A 20469-nucleotide genomic window follows, 5' to 3' on the forward strand; every position below is an offset into this window, starting at 1 on the left:
GCTGTGACGAAGTGAGAGAGTGGCATGGACATATATACACTACCAACGTAGGGTGGATAGCTAGTGGGAAGCAGCCGCATAGCACAGGGAGATCAGCTCGGTGCTTTGTGACCACCTAGAGGGGTGGGATAGGGAGGGTAGGAGGGCGGGAGATGCAAGAGGGAAGAGATATGGGAACATATGTATATGTTTAACTGATTCACTTTGTTGTAAAGCAGAAACTAACACACCATTGTAAAGCAATTATACTCCAATAAAGATGTTAAAAAAAATGTCAGTAGCAAATATTTAATGATCCGGAAAGGGAACTATGGTCTGTTAATTTTTTTTTTAAATAGAATGGTATATGCCAGAATATTAACAGTGGTTTTCTCTGGATGATGAGACCAGAGATGATTTTTCATTTCTTCCTTCACACTCTGTATTCAAGTTTGGTGGCGGTTTTTTGTTTGTTTCAAAAGCTGTTATTGCTTTTTAAATTTGGAAGGTGATTTGCTTGCTGGGTTTGTACGAATACATAGATACCAGTGTCTCCATAAGTAAATTTTATGCTAACCACTACAAAAGTGAAAATAACTCTTTAAAGAGCAGGTAATGAGACACTTGTGTGTAGACACCCCCATCTCTATAAAAATCATGTTGAGTGGCTTTTGGTATTGGCTCCATCTGGTGGCACTTCAAAAGGAGGACCTGAATAATTGGATGACGACTGTAAGAATGCCCCCCAAGATTATGATGCTTCTCTCACCTCCTCCAGTGTTTTTTGTTTTGGTTTGTTTTATTTTATCTTGTTTTTAAGAGAACCCATCTGCTTGACTACAAAAGTACCAGTTTGTACTTAGGGTATTGGCGTCTAAAGGAAGCATCACAGATGTAAAGATTCTGGAGGTAATGTTTATTGTGGCCTATATTTCATCACTTTATACTCTTATCTACAAATAATGAGTTGCCCCACCATTTCCTGTTGTAGCAGCCCTTAGATTCTTGATATCTGGTTCCCTCTTTTCTGGGATTCCTATCTCAGTAAAGGATGCTCAACATCTATTTGACATAAGAGACCAAGTGGGCTCTTCCTGTGTAAAGGTGAGTTGCCCAAACAGAATGAAAGGCTTCTCACAGAAACCTTGATACCAAAGGATGGAGGAGAGCCCTTTATGTTCAGAAAGGCATATCATTGGCACGTTACAGAAACAGACCAAGAGATCTGGAGAAGCAAAGAAAGAAAGAGAACGCAGAAATGGCTATTTGTTCCCATTCTCACCACTCAATTGCTTTTCCTACTTGTGAAAGAAAAATAATCGTTCTGGCTTGGAATTTCTTTTTCTAAATGCCTTTAGCCTTTATGAGTCAATATGTATGATCTTTCTGAGATTTTCTAGTTGATATTGTCATGATCTAAGAGTTCTGCATAAAATGTGTATATATATATATATATATATGAAAGACTTACTAATATCCTTTTTTCTATGACCGTTTCCTCAGGGAACTCATTGAACATGTCTGTTTTTTTTATTTCTCCATCATAAATAGCATGACTCTGAACTTCTGTAAGTTTCAGAGTCTCCATGTCTCCATCCTTCATGTTAATATAGGAACCTCATTGCTCTGGACTGGAATTAAATTGGTATACAACTGTTTTTGGTATTAGTTGGCTTAGTTAAACTGTTTCACCTCAGTCATTTTGCAGGGTGGATATAGAACAGCTTAGGCGGCGTATGCATATTTTTTTGAGCTCCATATTTCATGTAGTTTGCTCATGTTGAAAGTTTCTGCTATTTTTCTCATGTATTTTAATGATTTGGAGCCAGTAGCAGCTAGATGGAAGGAAAAATATGTTCCGTTTTTTTCTGATAGAAGCTAAGAAGAGTTGTTCATACACTGATTTCCTTGGTGTTAAAGAATGAAGTTCTGTTCACTGTTAGTGGAATCTGGTGATGCTCTGGTGAACAGCGTCGGTACCACAGTGGTTAGGGATGGGGAAGTGGCAGGAGCTGCATCAAGGCACGTCCCTGCCCACCAGCACCCAGCCCTGGTGGATGAGGAGATGTGGGTGCAATGAGGAGAGGAGCACACATGGCAGGAGGGCTGAGGGCTCTGGGCTCCTGGCTCCCTCCTGCCCAGCAACCCTCAGTCACACGTGGTACAGTCAGACTCACACTGGTCCTTTTCTTGTCTCTTTCCAGGAGCAGCCTACTGCCAGTTCATGGACATGCTGTTTCCTGGCTGCATTAGTTTGAAGAAAGTAAAATTTCAAGCGAAGTTGGAACATGAGTACATTCACAATTTTAAGCTTCTGCAAGCATCGTTTAAGCGAATGAATGTTGATAAGGTAGGAAACACACTTGTACCTCCATAAAATGCATTGTCATTGCTTAAAATTGTTTTCATGCAGAGATGCAAAAATCCAAAAATGTGTCAATGGGATATATCTTGACATCACTACAGTAGGTTGGGTCCTGTACTTAGCATAAAGCACCAACCCTCACTTCCCATATTTGCATGAGGTTTTTATTTGAGGAGATTTCTAAACTTGTAGCCATTAGACTAAAAACGCTAACAAATTATGAATGCTGAAATGTTGTTATTCTGTATTAGCATTGCAGATGAGAAATTTTTATGTTTGCCAGATGCCACTGTGGTTCTTTGTGTGCTTTGTTTCTTTAAAGAAATAGCATAGTACAGTAGAAATGGCACAGGTTTGAATCTCGGCACCATGACTTGAGCAAGTTACTTAAATTCTTTGAGCCTGAGTTTACCCATCTGTAAAATGGTACTAAAACCCCCTTCTCTGTGGTTATGAAATTAAAGCGAGGACTACACGTTAAAGTGTCCGGTATATACACTCAGATTCTCACTCAATGTCCATAAAATATTTTTTCACCCGCTTTGAACTTCATAATTTTATTCTAGAGTGATACAAATGAAGTTAGACTAGAGTCCTTTTTCCCCCATAGAGGACTATTGCTGAAGCCCATTCAGGCTCTGCATGTTTCCTGCTATTCAAATACATATTACATTCATAGTCTTTATTTAGGATATAGCTCTTGGGGAGAATAGGTTGGTAAGAAATGAATTTTGAATAAGGGAAAAGAGAAAAACCAGCAGGGGAGAAATAGAAAGCTTTTCTTTTCATAGATAGTAGCAATAAACAGGCTATGGAAATAAAAATTTAAATTTTGGGTTATAAGAGATAGAGGTTAAAGGAAAGAAAAGTTTGCTGAACTGTATATATTTTTTAATTTATGCAATTAATATCTTCCTAAATCAAAGCATTCTTATCAAAATATTAAGAAAATTTTGGCTTCTCCTTTTCTCCGAATTTTTATTGCAAAACATATATCCTCTTTAACATTTTAATTTTTTGACTGCTTTTGAACTTGATATCCTTTGCTGTGGTTAATTTCCAATTAGCTCCTTGTGTATTTATTCAAAGCCAGAGTTATATAGATTCTTCTTCCTTATTAGCATCACTTCTCTGTACACTTCTGTATCATTTTTCTATATATGCTTCAAGATCAAAAAGAAAAGAAACACCCATTCATAGGTTTATTGACGGAACTTGCTATGTAACAAAGTTGGGGACTCCATATCTCCGTAGAAGTGTACACTCAGAGAGTGGGTCAGCCATTGTTAAGAAATTTGAAAATAGGGAATTCCCTGGCAGACCAGTGGTTAGAACTCCCAGCTTTCACTGCCGAGGGCACAGGTTCAATCCTGTGTCAGGGAACTAGGATCCTGCAAGCCGCGGTGTGGCCCACAAAAAGAAATTTGAAGATAAAATTCTTGTACTGGAGGAACACTGACCTTTATGACCTTTGTTGGCCTCTCTAGCTTAATATGCTGTGATTCTACCCAAAGATCCTGGAATAGAGACAGTGATCCCTGTTCATGTTTGTCATAGCCTATGACAGCACGTGGGAAGCATATGTACGAATATTTCCTCGCCACCTCAGAGTTTGAACTTATGACCCCAGAACTTTCATTTTGATAGGAATTGCAAAATTAGGTCAACAGAAGTAAGTGCCTGCTTTGTATGGCTAATGCATCGTCATCATCTAAAACTGTTTATAAATGTTCACGTTTGGCAGAAAGCAAAATATAGTAACATGTTAATTAAGGGCCTTATGCTCCAAGGAGGCACTTTCTAAAACAATCACAGTATCAGCAAAAACAAAACTTACAAATCAGGAAACATGAAAATACTTAAATAGTACAATGAAAAGACCTCTAAAGGGAATGCTGATTGGCTCTTTAGGCTGCCCTTTAAAAACACTTAATTTACACCCAGTCTTGATAAAATAGTTACAAAATACAAAAAGAAACCTGTTTAAGAAATGTACCCCCATGGCACATTAACTGTGCTCCAGTGTAACCCATGAATTACTGAGCCCTGTACTGTGGTTAGTTGTTTTTATTTTATGCTTTTCTCTCTACATTGTAAAGACACTCCATGAACGCTCATTTTGTTTCATAGGAACCGTCAGATTAGTGTGAGTTTTCATTGACTTGAGTCTTATTCATTCGTACTCTCTAATAGCTACAATCCTTTTAAGAGCTTATTCCAACACAGCTAGGCCAAGTGTTACAAAGAAATAAGGAAAACCTATCAACCTTGAAACAGCACAACATCCCAGACCCATGTTTTTGGGGGGATATGCTTTGGCAATAAACATTCTACGAAGAGGATCAGCCCCTCTTGACAGCTCAGGGTATTCCTTGTTTTGTATGGTTTGTTCAGATGTATTAAATATTCCAGGAGAACCAACCACAACATTTTAATTTTTCTTTAATATAATGAAAAATTATATGAATTCTGGGATACCACTGGCTAAGACACTGGGGGAGAGGCCAGCAGACATGAATTGCAGATGTAAAGTTATATTTAGGGAACACTTCAGTTGTATTAAATACAAACAAGCCTGAGGATCGTGACTCACCAGGTGATTTTATATTGCAGGTAATTCCAGTGGAAAAGCTCGTGAAAGGGCGTTTCCAGGACAACCTGGATTTTATTCAGTGGTTTAAGAAGTTCTATGATGCTAACTACGATGGCAAGGAGTATGACCCCGTAGAAGCACGACAAGGGCAAGATGCAATTCCTCCTCCTGACCCCGGCGAACAGATCTTCAACCTGCCCAAGAAGTCTCACCATGCAAACTCCCCAACAGCAGGTACCGTAACAATGAAATCCTAGAGTCACTTTCACAGGCCCTCCTGCACTGTACTGTGAACCGATTTACACTTTTAAATATGGATCATCATCTATAATCCTTCAGAGAAAATTCATGAAATATCCATCCTGTCTCCTGTGTGGGCAGTGCCAATTTCTATGTGACAACATTCAGCAAGACCTCACTTAGCCGACTTCGTCCAAAAGTGAAGTCACTGAGGATAAATACCTAGAACTTTAAAAAATGTTTCAACTGTTTTGGAGAAAAATCTTTCTAAAATATATTACAAACATTCTTGCCTAAGAAACAGACTTTGCCAAGCAGAATGTGTTCTTGTCCAATGAGGGTCATTATTATAAACATCAGCTGTGATACTGGAGAGTTAAACGATGAAATCCTCAGAAACCATGTGTTTCCATCCTGAAAACCAGTGTTCACACTTGTTAAGTCAACAGCCTTTATTCTGTTAGAATGCAAATTCCTTAGTTATGCCCAACTTCCAATGAGAATTATTAGAAATGATTATAACAAGACTGATACTAAACTGTGTGGACATGTGTCTGGAACTCAAGGAAGTGTCGGCTAGAGGTAAACATTGGTGAGTCTTCCATATCCAGGTCATTGAAGCTGGAAGTGAGGCCCCAGTGAGAAGGGGAGAGTCCCTGAGGAACTCGAACATTTAATGTTTGGGTAGAAAAGGAAGGGCTTACACAGGAGCAGGGAAGACACCAGAAAGATTGAAAGAAATGAAGGAATGACGTGTCAGGGAAATAGAAGGAAGGGAGCAGAACGGTCACCAGTGTCTCAATCTCCTGAGGAGTCAAGTACAATGAGGACCGGAAGGGTCCTTTGGGGTCACTCAGTGGAATGATGGGTCCAGGAGGGGGCTGAGGAATTGGAGAAAGGAAACTGAGACAGCATAAAAATCCAACTTCAAAGCCATAGAATAAATAAGCTTAAACACAATAAATGAAGCACAGATCTTTGGGAATACATACATTTAAGGGGCAAGAGGAAAAAGAGGAAGCTGAGAAAAGGAGGAACATCAGGGGAAAAACCAGCTCAACATCAGAGAACAAACAGTAGGACATTTTTAGAAAGAGGGATCACCAACAGCGCTGAGTATTAATTGTTGGAGAGATCAGATAGGATGAAGCCCGAAAATAGGCCAAAGAAAGAAATCTGGCTCCTAGGAGGTGATTAATAGTTCTTTAGAGAATTGGTCTGTAGAAATGCTGAATCCATACACCTAGATTGCAGCGGCTTATTAACAAGGGCATGACACACAAACGTGAAAGTGATGTGAGAGGAGATTCCACCTTCACCAAATCAGGAAAATAACTGGAGGAAATAAAAACATTTTGTTGGTGTCGGGAAAAAGCTGACAGTTTCTTTAGGAAGTAAGACTGGGGAGAGAATGGTAGTGTCCTCGATTTGATTTTGTTTGCTTTTAGGACACGGCACAAGGAGCAGGTTTGTAAGGTGGGAGAAAGGTCCATGAGAAGGAATAATAGGAAAAAGGAGGGGAAACTGGTGGAACAATGACCCTGAGGCTGGAGGGAAAAAAATGGAGTCAAGGGCATCGAAAGAGGTTTGGCGAGGAAAGGGAATGTTTACCTTTTTCAGGACAGAAGTGCTGGGAAGAGTTTGGGTAAAAATGATGCGACAGGGAGTTTGGGGAACAAAAGTTTATGGCAGTTCAAACTGGCCTTCAGCTTTTGTCAGAAAGTGTCATTATTCTAGGACCAGGGTAGAGAAGGGGAGTGGTGTGTCTCCTTCAGAGCTGGGGAGACACAGGCAGATGGAGTTGGGAGACAAGAAGTTACGAAAACCAAGAGCGGCTGGTAGCTCTCACCCCAAGCTCTTTTTCTGCAGCTGCTAATGACGTACAGATTCATCTTGAAACTCAGCTGCTACTTTTTCAAGTTTTCAGCAGTGGAACCGGACAGGCCTCAGAACATTTTTCTTCTACAGTCATAACGTGTCCTTAAATTGGCACCAACCATTCTAACCCCACCCCGCCCCCAAACAGTACTGTCATTATGCTGCCTTGGCCTCATTTTCAAGGAATTCCCTCATCTGTCTTTCACAAAAGCCACAGAGAAACTTGTGCCATTTTGATAGAATGTCCATGAACCTGGAAAAGAAATACATTGTTTCCAGAGCTTAACTTCTCTGGTGACAAAGCTCAGGAAACACATTAAAGTCAGCAGGTCATAAATTTGGTTTTTAATGTTCTGGAAGACAGTATGGCCAAGGCTTGTGTTCCTGATACCTTGACCATGTTTACCTCATTGGTCTTAATCAAGGAGGAAGGATATTTCCAGAAGTCAGACAAGTCATACTGTTTTTTATGAGACATGTTCTGACTCTTGGACATGGTGGGGTAGTAAAACTATACTGAAAAAATTATAGCAAGGTATACATCACATGTAGAACATTGTTTTAAAAGCTATAATAGGAGAAAGGCTCCTATAAATACAATGAGACCTCATTTTTTTCTAGGGGTCATGTATCCAACTCTTGGGAAAACAGCCAAGAAAGTGTAAGCCAAAACGTCTTCTAAAAGTCAGAATAGGTGTTGTAAAATCTGTGCTATAAAATTCATACACTTTACTCTTTCCACAAGGGAGCGTTCCTAGAATACTTACCCCGAGTCTATTTGCTCTTTCTTTTATATATATTTATTTATTTTAAAAATTGACATCTAATTGATATACCACATTATATTAGTTTCAGGTGTACAGCATAGTGATTTGGCATTTGTACACATTGCAAAATGATCACCACAATGATTCTAGTTACCATCTGTACCATACAAAGTTAATATGATATTATTGACTGTATTCCCCATGCTGTACTTTACACCCACATGACTTATTTATTTTATAACTGGAAATTTGTACTTCTCGACCCCCCTTTATTTGCTCTTTCTTGACTTGGATATAATTATAACAAACATGGGGATATGGTTTCTCAGCGTGTATCTTATTAGGGCAGGCACTACAAAGTGTGAACATCAGTAAAAGAAGAGCCAAAAAATCTTAATGAAACCTTATAAATAGTCCAGCAGCCTGAGATCTCTATTGCTGAATCAAAGAGCTCCGTGTCTCTCAGTAACCCTCAAGATCTGTATGACACCAGCATGCACTAATCGATACACTCAGAGTTCCCGTCTAATTCTTAAGATTTTAAATTTCTATTTATAATCATCTCTCCCATGAACTATTTTACAGTCTCTAAACTAGCCTCTCTGCCTCTGGTCCGAAACCATTCGAGACCATCCTCGTCGTACATAAGTCTGATCGTGTCCATCCAAAATTTAAGACAAATTAAAGTGCTTGATGAGGTGAGGGTCAGCTGTCTGGGAAATTCACGTATCTATGCCAGTCATCTCCCAGTGATGCCAGGTCAGCAGCATTCGGCAGTAATTTCTGTGCCCAACTCTAGGCCTTGGTCATTTCTTAATCATCTGTATTAGTGGAAGCAAGCAACGTCTGGTGTAATCAAAATCAGGAGATGGTCTTTAATTATTTTTTCGTTTTGGCTTTGGGATATTTGGTTCATTTTGCAGTGGCTTTTTATCTCTCTCCAAATATATCCTTAAACTAATATTAAAAGTAATTTTGCATGTCCTGACTATAAAACGTGCTAGATTTTTCTGCCATTTCAGTATAGACACCAGTATTCCGTGGATTCAGAGAAGCCATAGAACCCGTTGGTGTCTGTGTGTATTTGGGTGACTTACCTGGGCCGTAACAAGCTTCAGCATGAGCAGAGGCTGTCGCTAAGGGTGGATGGCTGCCTGGCAAGTCTTATTCTATCTACATCCTGAGGAATTGCATCTTGAATTGCTTTTGATCTACCAACAAGGAGCATATGTTAAAATATACATTTTCCTAATGACAGATATCTGTTAAGTGCATATGTCATCGTGAGTCATGATGTTTATAAATTTATTGCTATGAGCCATATCTGCAACTCGAGATAGCTGTCAGCGGGATCAGTTTTTATGTGTGAGCACTTAATTAAACTTAAAACGAAATTTGAGGTTGCGGTTCCTATAGCAACCACAGCTTAGACATGTTGCAAATCCACATATATTAATGCATTTAAATCAAACTCCCATATACAAATATAGTGTGACGGATTTAGAGTTGCTATGGAAATTGATTCTGAGCTTTCTCTTTTCCTTAGGGACTTTCCTTTAGGCATTGCAGCCTCAAAATAAGATTAGTAGAAATACTAGAAAAATGATTTCAAAAAGGAAGCAACCTAAGAAGTAGAATAAAATAGAATAAAGCATTTGAATGATCATAATTAAATTCCTAAATGGAGATTTAAATAAATCCCAACAGGGACTTTCAAAAACTGTATTGAGTATTTGAATACTCTCACTCTTAATTATCTTTAATTTTGGGTTCTCTAAGGCTGTTCATACAACCTTAACAAAGTGATGATGTTTATTGATTTTATGTGTTTACCAGTGTTTGCATATTCTTCGAGTACCTGTAATCTAAGTAAGCATCGCCTGTCACCTTTGGGGAAAGAAGAGTTGCTTTTACTTTCTCCAAAAGTTTGGGGGTTTGGGGGAGTTTTTTTAGGAGAAGCAATGCAGTGTAGCAGTTTATAGTGGTTTTTTTTTATCCTTGTTCTGATCTTGATTTTCTGGCCCAGAGTGTGGTCTCCCTTGGTCAGTGTCACTTGAAAAGAATATGCATTCTGCAGTTGTTGGTCGTATGGTGTTTTAGACATATCAGTATCAAGGTAGTGGATGGTGTTATTCAGATCATCTATGTTTTTACTGATTTGTTGTTGTTGTCTCGTTCTAACAATTGATGCAAAGAGAGTGTTAACATTTATTGTGGAATTACCGGTTTGTCCCTTTAATTCTCTCAATTTTTGTTTCCTGTATTTAGGGCTCTGTTGTTAGATGCGTAGATATTTCTGATTGTTGAGTCATGCTGATGAATTGACCTCTGTATTTTATGAGGCTTCCCTCTTTATCTTTGGTAATACTCTTTGTCTTGAAGTCTATTTTATCTAATATTAATATAGCCACTCCAGCTTTCTTATGCTTACTGTTTGCGTGGTGTATCTTTCTCCATAATAGGTAAATTTCCACCTATCTTTGTCTTTATATTTAAAGTGTGTCTCTTATAAACAGCATGTAATTGGGTCTTGCATTTTTTATTCATTCTGATAATCTCTGGACATTGGAGCATACAGTCCATTGTTAATGTAATTACGGATTTGGTTGGATTTAGATCTATCATTTGTTTTCTACTTGTCCCCTTTTTTTTTGTTTCTCTGTTTCTCTTTTCCTGTTGTCTTCTGAATTTTAAAAATATATTTTAGCATTCCATTTTAATTTATCCATTGCCTTTTTAATGGTACTGCTTTGCATTAATTTTTTTCAGTGGCTGTTCTAACGATTACTGTATATATTCTTACCTTTTCACAGTGTACTTAATATTTCATGTAAAATGTGGAACCCTGGCAACCCTTCCCTCCACTGTCCTTTGTTTTGGCTGTCATATGTATTACATTATAAACCCCACAAGACAGTGTTATAACTTTTGTTTTAAATCAACACTGTCTGATATTGTGGCTTTTGAGCACTTGAAGTGTGTTTATTCTGCATTGAAATGTGCTGCAGGTATACAATGCATGCTGAATTTAGAAGACTTGGTATGGGAAAAAATATAAAACTAGTTAATAATTTTTATATTGATTACACATAGAAATTATAATTTGCATATATTGTATACATTTTGCATATATATATTAAAATTAATCTCGGGGCTTCCCTGGTGGCGCAGTGGTTGAGAATCTGCCTGCTAATGCAGGGGACACGGGTTCGAGCCCTGGTCTGGGAAGATCCCACGTGCCACGGAGCAACTAGGCCCATGAGCCACAACTACTGAGCCTGCGCGTCTGGAGCCTGTGCTCCGCAACAAGAGAGGCCGTGATAGTGAGAGGCCCGCGCACCACGATGGAAGAGTGGCCCCCGCTTGCCACAACTAGAGAAAGCCCTCGCACAGAAACGAAGACCCAACACAGCCAAAAATAAAAATAAATAAATACATAAATTTAAAAATAAATAAATACTCCTGTTCTCTGTTTAAAAAAAAAAACTTAAAAAAAAATTAATCTCAAGATTTTTTTAACGTGGCTACTAGAAAATGTTTACTTACATGGTTCCCATTATATTTCTATTAGGCAATGCTGCTTTAAATAGTCATATGAATTTTAAAGATATTAAGAGAAAAAACTTATTTATTTTTCATATTTTTACCATTTCCAGTGTTCTTCATTCATTCCTGAACATCTGAGTTCCCTACTAATTTAATTTCTCTTGAGACTGAATAACTTTCTTCAGCATTTCTTGTAGAGCAGGTGCAATGGCAACAAATTCTTTTAGTTTTCCTTTTTCTATGAATGTCTTTATTTCACCTTTATTCTTTTTTTTTAAACTTCTGTGCATCAAAGTACACTTTTTTTTAAAATTTATTATTTATTTATTTATGGCTGCGTTGGGTCTTCATTGCTGTGTGCGGGCTTTCTCTAGTTGCCGTGAGCGGGGGCTACTCTTCATTGCAATGCACGGGCCTCTCATTGCGGTGGCTTCTCTTGTTGCAGAGCACGGGCTCTAGGCGCGTGGGCTTCAGTAGTTGTGGCTCGCAGGCTCTAGAGCGCAGGCTCAGCAGTTGTGAGGCACAGGCTTAGTTGCTCCGTGGCATGTGGGATCTTCCTGGACCAGGGCTTGAACCTGTCACCTGAATTGGCAGGTGGATTCTTAACCACTGTGCCACCAGGGAAGCCCTCACCTTCATTCTTAAAGAAAATTTTCCTAGGTAAAGAATTCAGACTGATCTTTTATTCCTCCCTCCCTCCCGTTAAAGATGTCTTTCCACTATCTGTGACCTCTAAAGATAAGAAATGCACACTCATTCTAATCACCTTCCCCTATAATGATAAGTTGTTTTTCTCCGGATGCAGTCAAGACTCTATCTGTGGGTTTCAGTAGTGTGACTATGATGTTCTCTTTGAACTTATCTTGTTTTGGAGTTCATTAGACTTCTTAAATCTATAAGTTTATGTCTTTTACCACATTTGGGAGATTTTCAGCCATTATTTTTTCAAATTTTTTTTCAGCTCCCTTCTCTCTATCCTATTTTTCTGGGACTTCATTTTTGCATATGTTGGAGCTTTTGAAATTATCCCTCAGGTCCCTGAGGCTCATTTTTTTCCAGTATTCTCTCTATTCTTTAGATGGTTTCTATTAATGTATCTTCAAGTTAGCCCTCTTCTTCCTCTGTCATCTACATTCTACTACTGAGCATTTTTAAAATTTCAACTATTTTTTTCAGTTTTAATTTTTTTTCTTTCTCTCTTGAGATTGCCTATCTTTCATTTATTATGAGCATGCTTTAGCTGACTGGGAATGGTTATGATAGCTGCTTTAAAGTTCTTGTCTGCTAATTCCACCATTTCCTGACTCTTCATATGTTGAGTAATTTTGGATTGTGTCCTAGACATTGTGATGTTATATTATGGAGACTCTGGATTTTGTTATATTGCTCTGCAGTGTTGATGTTTCTGATGTAACAGGTATTAACTCAGAGTCCAAGTAAAAAGTACTCAAAAAGTTATATTTCACTCAAGGGTTCTAACCTTGGCCTCAAGCCTGTACCATTATACAAGACCTTTTTCCTTATTATTGCCAAGATGCAAGTCTTCATTTATCTTTTGAGAAACGAGAAACTCCACCCTTTAAACATAAATGTTAGTCTCACCCCAAAGCTATCATATACTCTAAGAAATGAATATTTCCCATGTCTTCTCTTTAGACTAAAGCAGTCCATAATGGCATTTACTTTCCAGAACCCCGTTAGGATAGGCACAGGCAGCGCCACCTTTCTTGTCCCTTCATGATCTCTCCATCAAGAGAAGTCAGGCCTATTTATTCTTACAACTTCCCAGTGTATATCTGCCTGGTACTGCTGTCTCACAGTCCCCAGTCACCTAACCACATACTGTACTATCCCTATACCTACTTACTTCAAGGATCAAATGTTAATTTTAAAAGATCATGCAATATCAACTCATAACAAGGAAGAAATGCATTTTTCTTACCAGTCCCATAATTAACAAGACTTCTTTTCAAATAGGTGTTAGCACTTCTCCTTGTTATCTGAACAATGTATCTTTCACTCAGTCCCTGCCCTATATCAGCATTGCATGCCCTTGGCCTGTTCATGTTGAGAAACCATCCCATTGCTAAGTTGCATACCAGTTAATGGCTACTCCCTTAGCTACAAGTAGGCCTGGAGAAAATGGGAAAAAATTATAATGGTCCAATTAATTAAATTCTTAGACGACTTTCCCTACTGCCTGGAAGGAGAGGAGGGGTATTGGTGGTTTTGTTCCTCCAGTTACACATCTGTCATATGTGAAATATATAAGATAGGCATTGGGATATTTTTCTCCTCAAAGAATAATTAAAACTGCATTTCCCTATCTATAATACTGATAAAACAACAGCATAAGATATGAGCAGTGCTCTGCCTTGCCAGGATACTGAATATCTATGAGTTTGGAATATTGGGCACAGAGAGGAGCAAAGAGTCATGAAGAATTCAGGAGCTTCAGATAGGAATCTTCTGGCAGTGCCTGTGTAAGAGGCCAAGGGCTTCTTCCAAGGAAGAGCCGTGCATTCTTCATTTCCATTGCAATGTGTTTGCTTAAGGAAACAGCACCTTTGACAGACAATTTACTAATTCAGTTTATAATTTTTAATTGTTTTGGCTTTGGGGGATCAAAGTATGTCACAGTTTTGTTTTGTTTAAAACCGGAATTTTTTCAAGCTTAGAGATCAAAACCTACAAAATGTTGTGGTGTTATTATTGTGTAACTCTCAAAATCTAAATCTAATATGAATAGCATTTTTAATGGAAGTTAGGGAAAAGGAAAACATTTAAAATGTAGAGGGAGTCATCAAATATAGAGGGAGTAAGTATTGAATACCTACTAAATGCCAGCTATTGTTCTAAACACTTAACCTGTATTAGCTCAGTTTAGCTTCACAACAATCCTAAAGGATAGACAGTTCCCATTACACCCCTATTTTAGAGTTGAGGAAACTGAGGCACAGAGAGGTTCAGCAACTTGTCAGGGTCACACACTGGAAATAGGGAACCCTGTGATTCCAGAGCCTGATGCTCTTTAACCATTATATTATTATATTGCCTCTCTCACATATCACGGATATGGTCTTGTGTTATGTTCTTATCTGCTCCCCACACTATACTGAACCGCAGTAAATTTTCACAAACGAAATTCAAACTGCATACTGAATGGAGGAATAAAAGGCCCTCCAGTGTTGTAAAGCAGGGGTCCCCAACCCCCGGGCCGCAGACTGGTAGCAGCCCGTGGCCTGTTAGGAACCGGGCCGCACAGCAGGAGGTGAGCGGCAGGCGAGTGAAGCTTCATCTGCCGCTCCCCATCGCTCCCCATCGCTCCCCATCGCTCCCCAGTGTCACATTACCACTGAACCAGCCCCACCTCCCCCAGTCCATGGAAAAGTTGTCTTCCACGAAACCGGTCCCTGGTGCCAAAAAAGTTGGCGACCGCTTGAAAAGTTGGCTTGAAACAGAGCACATGCTGTTCTATTCAAATGGCATTTATTTTTTTAAAGAGCAATAATTTTTATTATTTTTTAAGGGTTTTTTAAAAAAATTAATTTATTTATTTATTTATTTACTTATTTATTTATTTATTGGCTGCGTTGGGTCTTTGTTGCTGCACGTGGGCTTTCTCTAGTTGCGGCGAGTGGGGGCTACTCTTCGTTGTGGTGTGCGGGCTTCTCATTTCGGTGGCTTCTCTTGTTGCAGAGCATGGGCTGTAGGCGCACCGGCTTCAGTAGTTATAGCTCGCAGGCTCTAGAGCACAGGCTCAGTAGTTGTGGCGCACGGGCTTAGTTGCTCCACGGCATGTGGGATCTTCCCGGACCAGGGATCAAACCCGTGTCCCCTGTATTGACAGGCAGATTCTTAACCACTGCGTCACCAGGGAAGTCCCAAGAGCAATAATTTTTAAATGTTCAAAAACATTCCCGTCATCCTTGCAATAGGCTCTTGGGTGAGAGTCACTATATTTTATATATGTTTGTAAATGCAGGAAACGTTAAGCCACTTACTTGTTCCAGGCCTCTTATCAGCCCCGAAGTAGAAATGTGTATAAGGCCCAGAAAACTGAGCCCTAGGTTAGTGGGATTACTTATCTCTGATTTCTTAATCCTTCAATTCAGATAATTCTCTGAGTAGATGGTCTGGGTGATTACAAATTGAAGAGTAAGTGCTTCAGACAAAACTGGCCCGAATTTCAGCATGTCATACTCTGTGCCCTCACAGCGGACTTTGCAGAAGAGGGTAAGGGCCTCCATTGTTGCCCCAGCTGCATCTGGGAAGCAAACCATCCTAGCCCTTTTTTAAACAATGCTGGGTCCTTTCATAACCAGCACTGGGTCGTTCTTATATAGGTACTCCCTCTACATGCTGAAATATTAATCAGTTCTGCAACTCAACCGCACGTGTTCCTGTGATGGATCGTTCCTTTTCTCTCCATCGATATAATAACTTGGCATTTAGCTTCTCAGCCTCACAATAAAACTTGTCAAACCTCAAAAGGCCATGACTTACCATTTATTTCAGTTTCCATGAGCAGAACATCACAGATCACCAGTGAGCCTATTTTTCTTTATCATTCGTGCCTTTTTTTGTCCCTTGGTATGTTGGACAGGAATAGAAAATAGTTTTGACCTGAAGAATTTTCTCTACTCCCTTTGAATTGGGTTCCATATGAGGGGAGTCACATGCCATCACCCTTCCCATATTCTGTTGGTTAGAAGCAAGCCACGGGTCCCATCCACTTTCCAGGGGAGAGGGCTGCACAAAGGTGGGAATAGCAGGAGGTGAAGATCACTGTGGAGCAGTCACCTTCAGTTCTGTAGTCACAGAAGTTTACAGTTTACTATGGGGGCTCTGCGGAGTCACTGAAAGGTTTTAAGTACAACAGCTAAGAAGCTGTTGCAGCCAAACATGTAGGAGCGGAGGGTGGCCTGAATAAAGGTCATGGCCATGTGGGTTATAGAGACTTTTAAGCAGGTTTAGTCAACAAAACTTGATGGTGATGGGATATGAGAGGTGAAGGACAGGGGAAGCCAAGGATAAATGATGCACAAGTTTCTGGCTTGGTCATTGGTTGGAGGAAGCAGAAAACCTGGAGCGGAAGCTAACTGGAGTAGAGTAGAGTGGATGAGTCGAGTGGGGCTCAGCTCTGGTTCTCACCTCCCTGAGCTCCAGCTGCTCTGTGGCCTCAGACTGTCTCTCTTTGCAAGGGAGTCCCGGTGAGGTGGTGTTCATGGAGGACCGCAGACTTCCCACCATCAGCAAAACAACCTAAAACACTTGGTCTTGCCAGTGGAATCAGCAGGACTCTGAACATCATAAAGGAACTAAATAGTCGTGTTCCCCTGAAATGGCCGTCTTAGTTTGTAAGCTTTTTGCTTAAATGACTGATGTATGCCAGGAATGCGTGGCACAGTGATGTTGTTGTCATGGTGATGCCTGTGTGTCTTTATTCTCAGCAGGCTGTCTCGGTTTGTTGGACTCTTTCAATCACCAGCTTTCCTTACTGCTACAGCAAACAGGCAAGGGAGCGTTCCCCTCAATTATTGTTGGGATTTTGGTGCATCTTCTTTTCACGGGGGTGAGAGAACCTCACCGTTTCTAGAGAAAAATTGCTCTGAGAACAATTTAAAAACAAGAATTTGAACTAAGATAGTAATTGTTTGGCACCTAATGCGTTTCAAAGCACACTTAATTCTCTACCAGGGTGTGAGAGGTGTGAAGAGTCAGCTTATCGAAAGAAATATATACCACGTTCAAATAACTTCTTACACATCAGAATTTTTAATATTTGAGCTAATTTTAAGATGAGGAGTTCTTTCCTGCATTTTTTTTTTCCCCTCTGAAGAATTCTCCGAAACCAGAGTGACTCAAGCAGAGCCTGGAAAATATTGGAGAATCACATGATGGCTAAAAATAAGCACATCATCTCCAGCAGGGACAGTAACCAGGGCAGAAGTAACTCAGTTCTTGAATGCTCACACTGGCTGGACATGCTCGGCTGAGTCAGGCCCACTCGCCCATCTCAGTGGCCACCGGTCAGGGAAGCCTCCGGCCCTGGGGCTCTGGGCCCTGGCTGTCGGCGTTGCTCCCTGGCATATTTTCCCAGGGCAGAGCCGGTCAGCACACTGTGTGATGACCCCGAGCTGGGAGTAGGCTGGGAGGGACACCGGCTGACTCAGCTCTTGTCACCGCCTCGTCCTCCTTCAGCCGTCCCCTTGGAACCAAGAGCAGATGCTATAGATCCCAGAATGTCTCTTAGTTGCTGTTGATGTTGCACAACTTAAGTTGTGATAAATGGCTGGATATTTGGTGCCTGTTCGATAGGGTATATCGTAGGGTTTTCTAAACTGTAGCATTGTAAATGCTTTCCCCAAACCAGAACTCATCTTGAGCACTCACTGCTCATCCCCAGGGGAATGACTGCAGTAGCCTCCCAGCTGGCAGAGGGGGCCTCCTAAAACCCCAGTCAGACCATGTCACTCTGCTCAGGACCCTGACATGCCTGACCTTTTCCATCATAATGAAAGCCGGCCTCCAGCAGTAGCCCGTGAGGTCCTTGGTGACCTGCGCCCTCCAGTATCTCTCAGACCTCCCCTCCTCCCGCGGCGCCCACGCGCCCTCTGCTCCAGCATCCAGACTGGCTGCCGAGCAGGCGAGGCCACGCCTTGGCACTGGCGCTGGGCCTTTCCTCTGCCTGGAATATTCTGCTTCTGGCCGTCCAGAAGGCCAGCTTCACCTCTCTCAGGTCTTTGCTCAGATCTCACTCTCCCAACGAGGCCTTGAAGAAGTCAAGGTGACTCCTGCAAATGGCATGTCCCCTGCAGGGATCCTGGAAGTTGCAACTGTGGAGCTGTTACAACACACGTCGTCTTCTGTGAGGAGGGAGGCTGTGAGCTGGGGTGACCCCCACGCGTGCCCGGTGTGGATCTCGCCTCTTTGCATCCCTGCTGAGCTGCTGCACGACTGTCACCAAGGGGACTTGGGCTTTTTGACCCCTGTCCTTCTGGGTGGACTCAGAAGGGTCTGGGTGGACCCTTCTGAGTGAGGGGTTGAGACTGGAGGGGATCACGATGGGTGCTCAGGCCTTCCCTGAAGTTCCTGTTTAAAACCGCCACTCACCCAGCCCTACCTGGCACTCCTTACCCCTGCCCTGCTCTGCCTCTCTCTCCATGGCATTTACTTTCTAGTTTATTATGTCACTTATTAATTTATTATTGTTATCGTTTATTATCTCATTCCCCTGTTAGAATGTAAATTCCACAAGGACCAGTGTCTTTTGTGTTTCATTCAGTGTTCTATCCCAAGTGCCTGTAGCTTGCCAGGTACACAGTAGGGGTGCGGTAAATACTTGCGGCAGGAATGAGTGAATCGGGGAAATTTCAGAAGGCGCACAGAGACCTGGGTTACAGTCCACCAATTCTCAAGACAGAGAGGGCGGAATGGGGGAACAGATGCCTGGGAGCCCACTGGTGGGTTATGGGTTAACCAGTTCTTATAAAGATGTTCTTTAAATAAAATGAATCTCATTTCCTTATTATTTCAGCAGTTTAGTTTTTATTTTGCTAGTGTCGAGAAATGGGAAACCCGTGTGCTTTCTTGTCATTAGTTGAATCAGGCCTCGTTTGCTGAGTAATAATGATCGGGTACACTTACTGTGTGCCAGGCTCTTGTGTAGGAGCTTTCCATGTATTAACTCAGGTACTCTTCCCAGCTCTGGGAAGGAGGCACTGCTACTGACTCGAGAACATAAAGAAATCCGGGTGGCAGCAAAAGTCACGCCACCGAGCAAGCAGCAGAGCCAGGATTACTACGAAGGCTGCAGGCTGCAGGGCACCCCCGCTCTTAACCACTGCCTCCCTTGGGGAAGACAAAGGACACCCAGTTCATACCAGGTCTTCATTCCCACAGGATTGATGTGGTTCAGTCTCGGCTGTGTGGAGCCCCACCCCAAGCTGCTCAGAAGTGGAGCTGCCCACTTTTATAAGCTGACACCAAAGTGGCAAAAAGGAAGAGCCCAATTTTGCCAGTGGCTGCTCTGGTGGCACAGAAGACATAAGGGCTCTGAACTACTAATTTGAGAGTAAAAGAGCCACCCTCTTAATGATCTCATGAATCAGGGCATCCCAGAACCCCTGTTAAAGTTCCATTTGGACGGAACGTTGGCCTCTGAGGTGGGGTGGTTTTTTTTGTTTTTTTTTGCTCTCAGGGCAGAGCAGACTATAGAACCTACAAAGTGAAGGTATGGAGGCATTTTCGAAGGAAAGTGTGAGATCTTGAATTTGCGATGGTTAGGGTTGTGTGGGAGCTGTTAGTCACTCCGCAGTGTGACAGCTGTTAAAGTTCCATTTGGACGGAACGTTGGCCTCTGAGGTGGGGTGGTTTTTTTTGTTTTTTTTTTGCTCTCAGGGCAGAGCAGACTATAGAACCTACAAAGTGAAGGTATGGAGGCATTTTCGAAGGAAAGTGTGAGATCTTGAATTTGCGATGGTTAGGGTTGTGTGGGAGCTGTTAGTCACTCCGCAGTGTGACAGCTGTGGTGCCAGTTTAGTCACTTAGGAAACCCTCTTCCTGTGCGGATTGTCTCTTCATCAGTCCAACCCCATACCCTCTCCCGCAGCAGTGGCCTAATTTACTTATTTATTTTAACCTGGTTCATATCTCAGTTAAACAATAAAACCTGTTTGCCAAAGTAAAGGGGATAAGGAAATGATGTCAGGTCCATCCACAAATGATTAATCAATGTAGGTACAAGGTATCTTCTGTCATGTTTCAGTTGTTCTGTGGGGTTTAGGTTTGTTTTTATTGATATATAATTGACATATAACCTTATATTAGTTTCACAGTTTGCAAGGCAGAAATAGAGACACAGATGTAGAGAACAAACGTATGGACACCAAGGGGGGAAAGCAGGGAAGGGGATGGTGGTGGGATGAACTGGGAGATTGGGATTGACATGTATACACTAATATGTATAGAGTAGATAACTAATAAGAACCTGCTGTATAAAAAATAAATAAAATTAAATTAAAAAAAAAAAATTATTAGTTTCAGGTGTACAATGATTCAATGTTTATATATATTGCAAAATGATCATCACAACAAAT

The 20469-nt window shown here is 41.0% G+C and overlaps 1 protein-coding gene across 4 annotated transcripts in view; it reads left to right on the plus strand.

Annotated features, from left to right (window-relative positions):
• MAPRE2 (microtubule associated protein RP/EB family member 2) overlaps positions 1–20469 on the plus strand; it is a 162991-nt gene that overhangs the window by 122620 nt on the left and 19902 nt on the right. For all 4 annotated transcript variants that reach the window (XM_055080725.1, XM_024120710.3, XM_028479918.2 and 1 more), the window contains 2 exons: positions 2184–2329; positions 4958–5171. In XM_055080725.1, the coding sequence (XP_054936700.1) occupies positions 2184–2329; positions 4958–5171 (360 nt within the window). The remainder of the gene's footprint in view (positions 1–2183; positions 2330–4957; positions 5172–20469) is intronic.

Source organism: Physeter macrocephalus, chromosome 19 (genome assembly GCF_002837175.3).
Source record: "Physeter macrocephalus isolate SW-GA chromosome 19, ASM283717v5, whole genome shotgun sequence".
In the NCBI taxonomy this organism is placed as follows: domain Eukaryota; kingdom Metazoa; phylum Chordata; class Mammalia; order Artiodactyla; family Physeteridae; genus Physeter; species Physeter macrocephalus.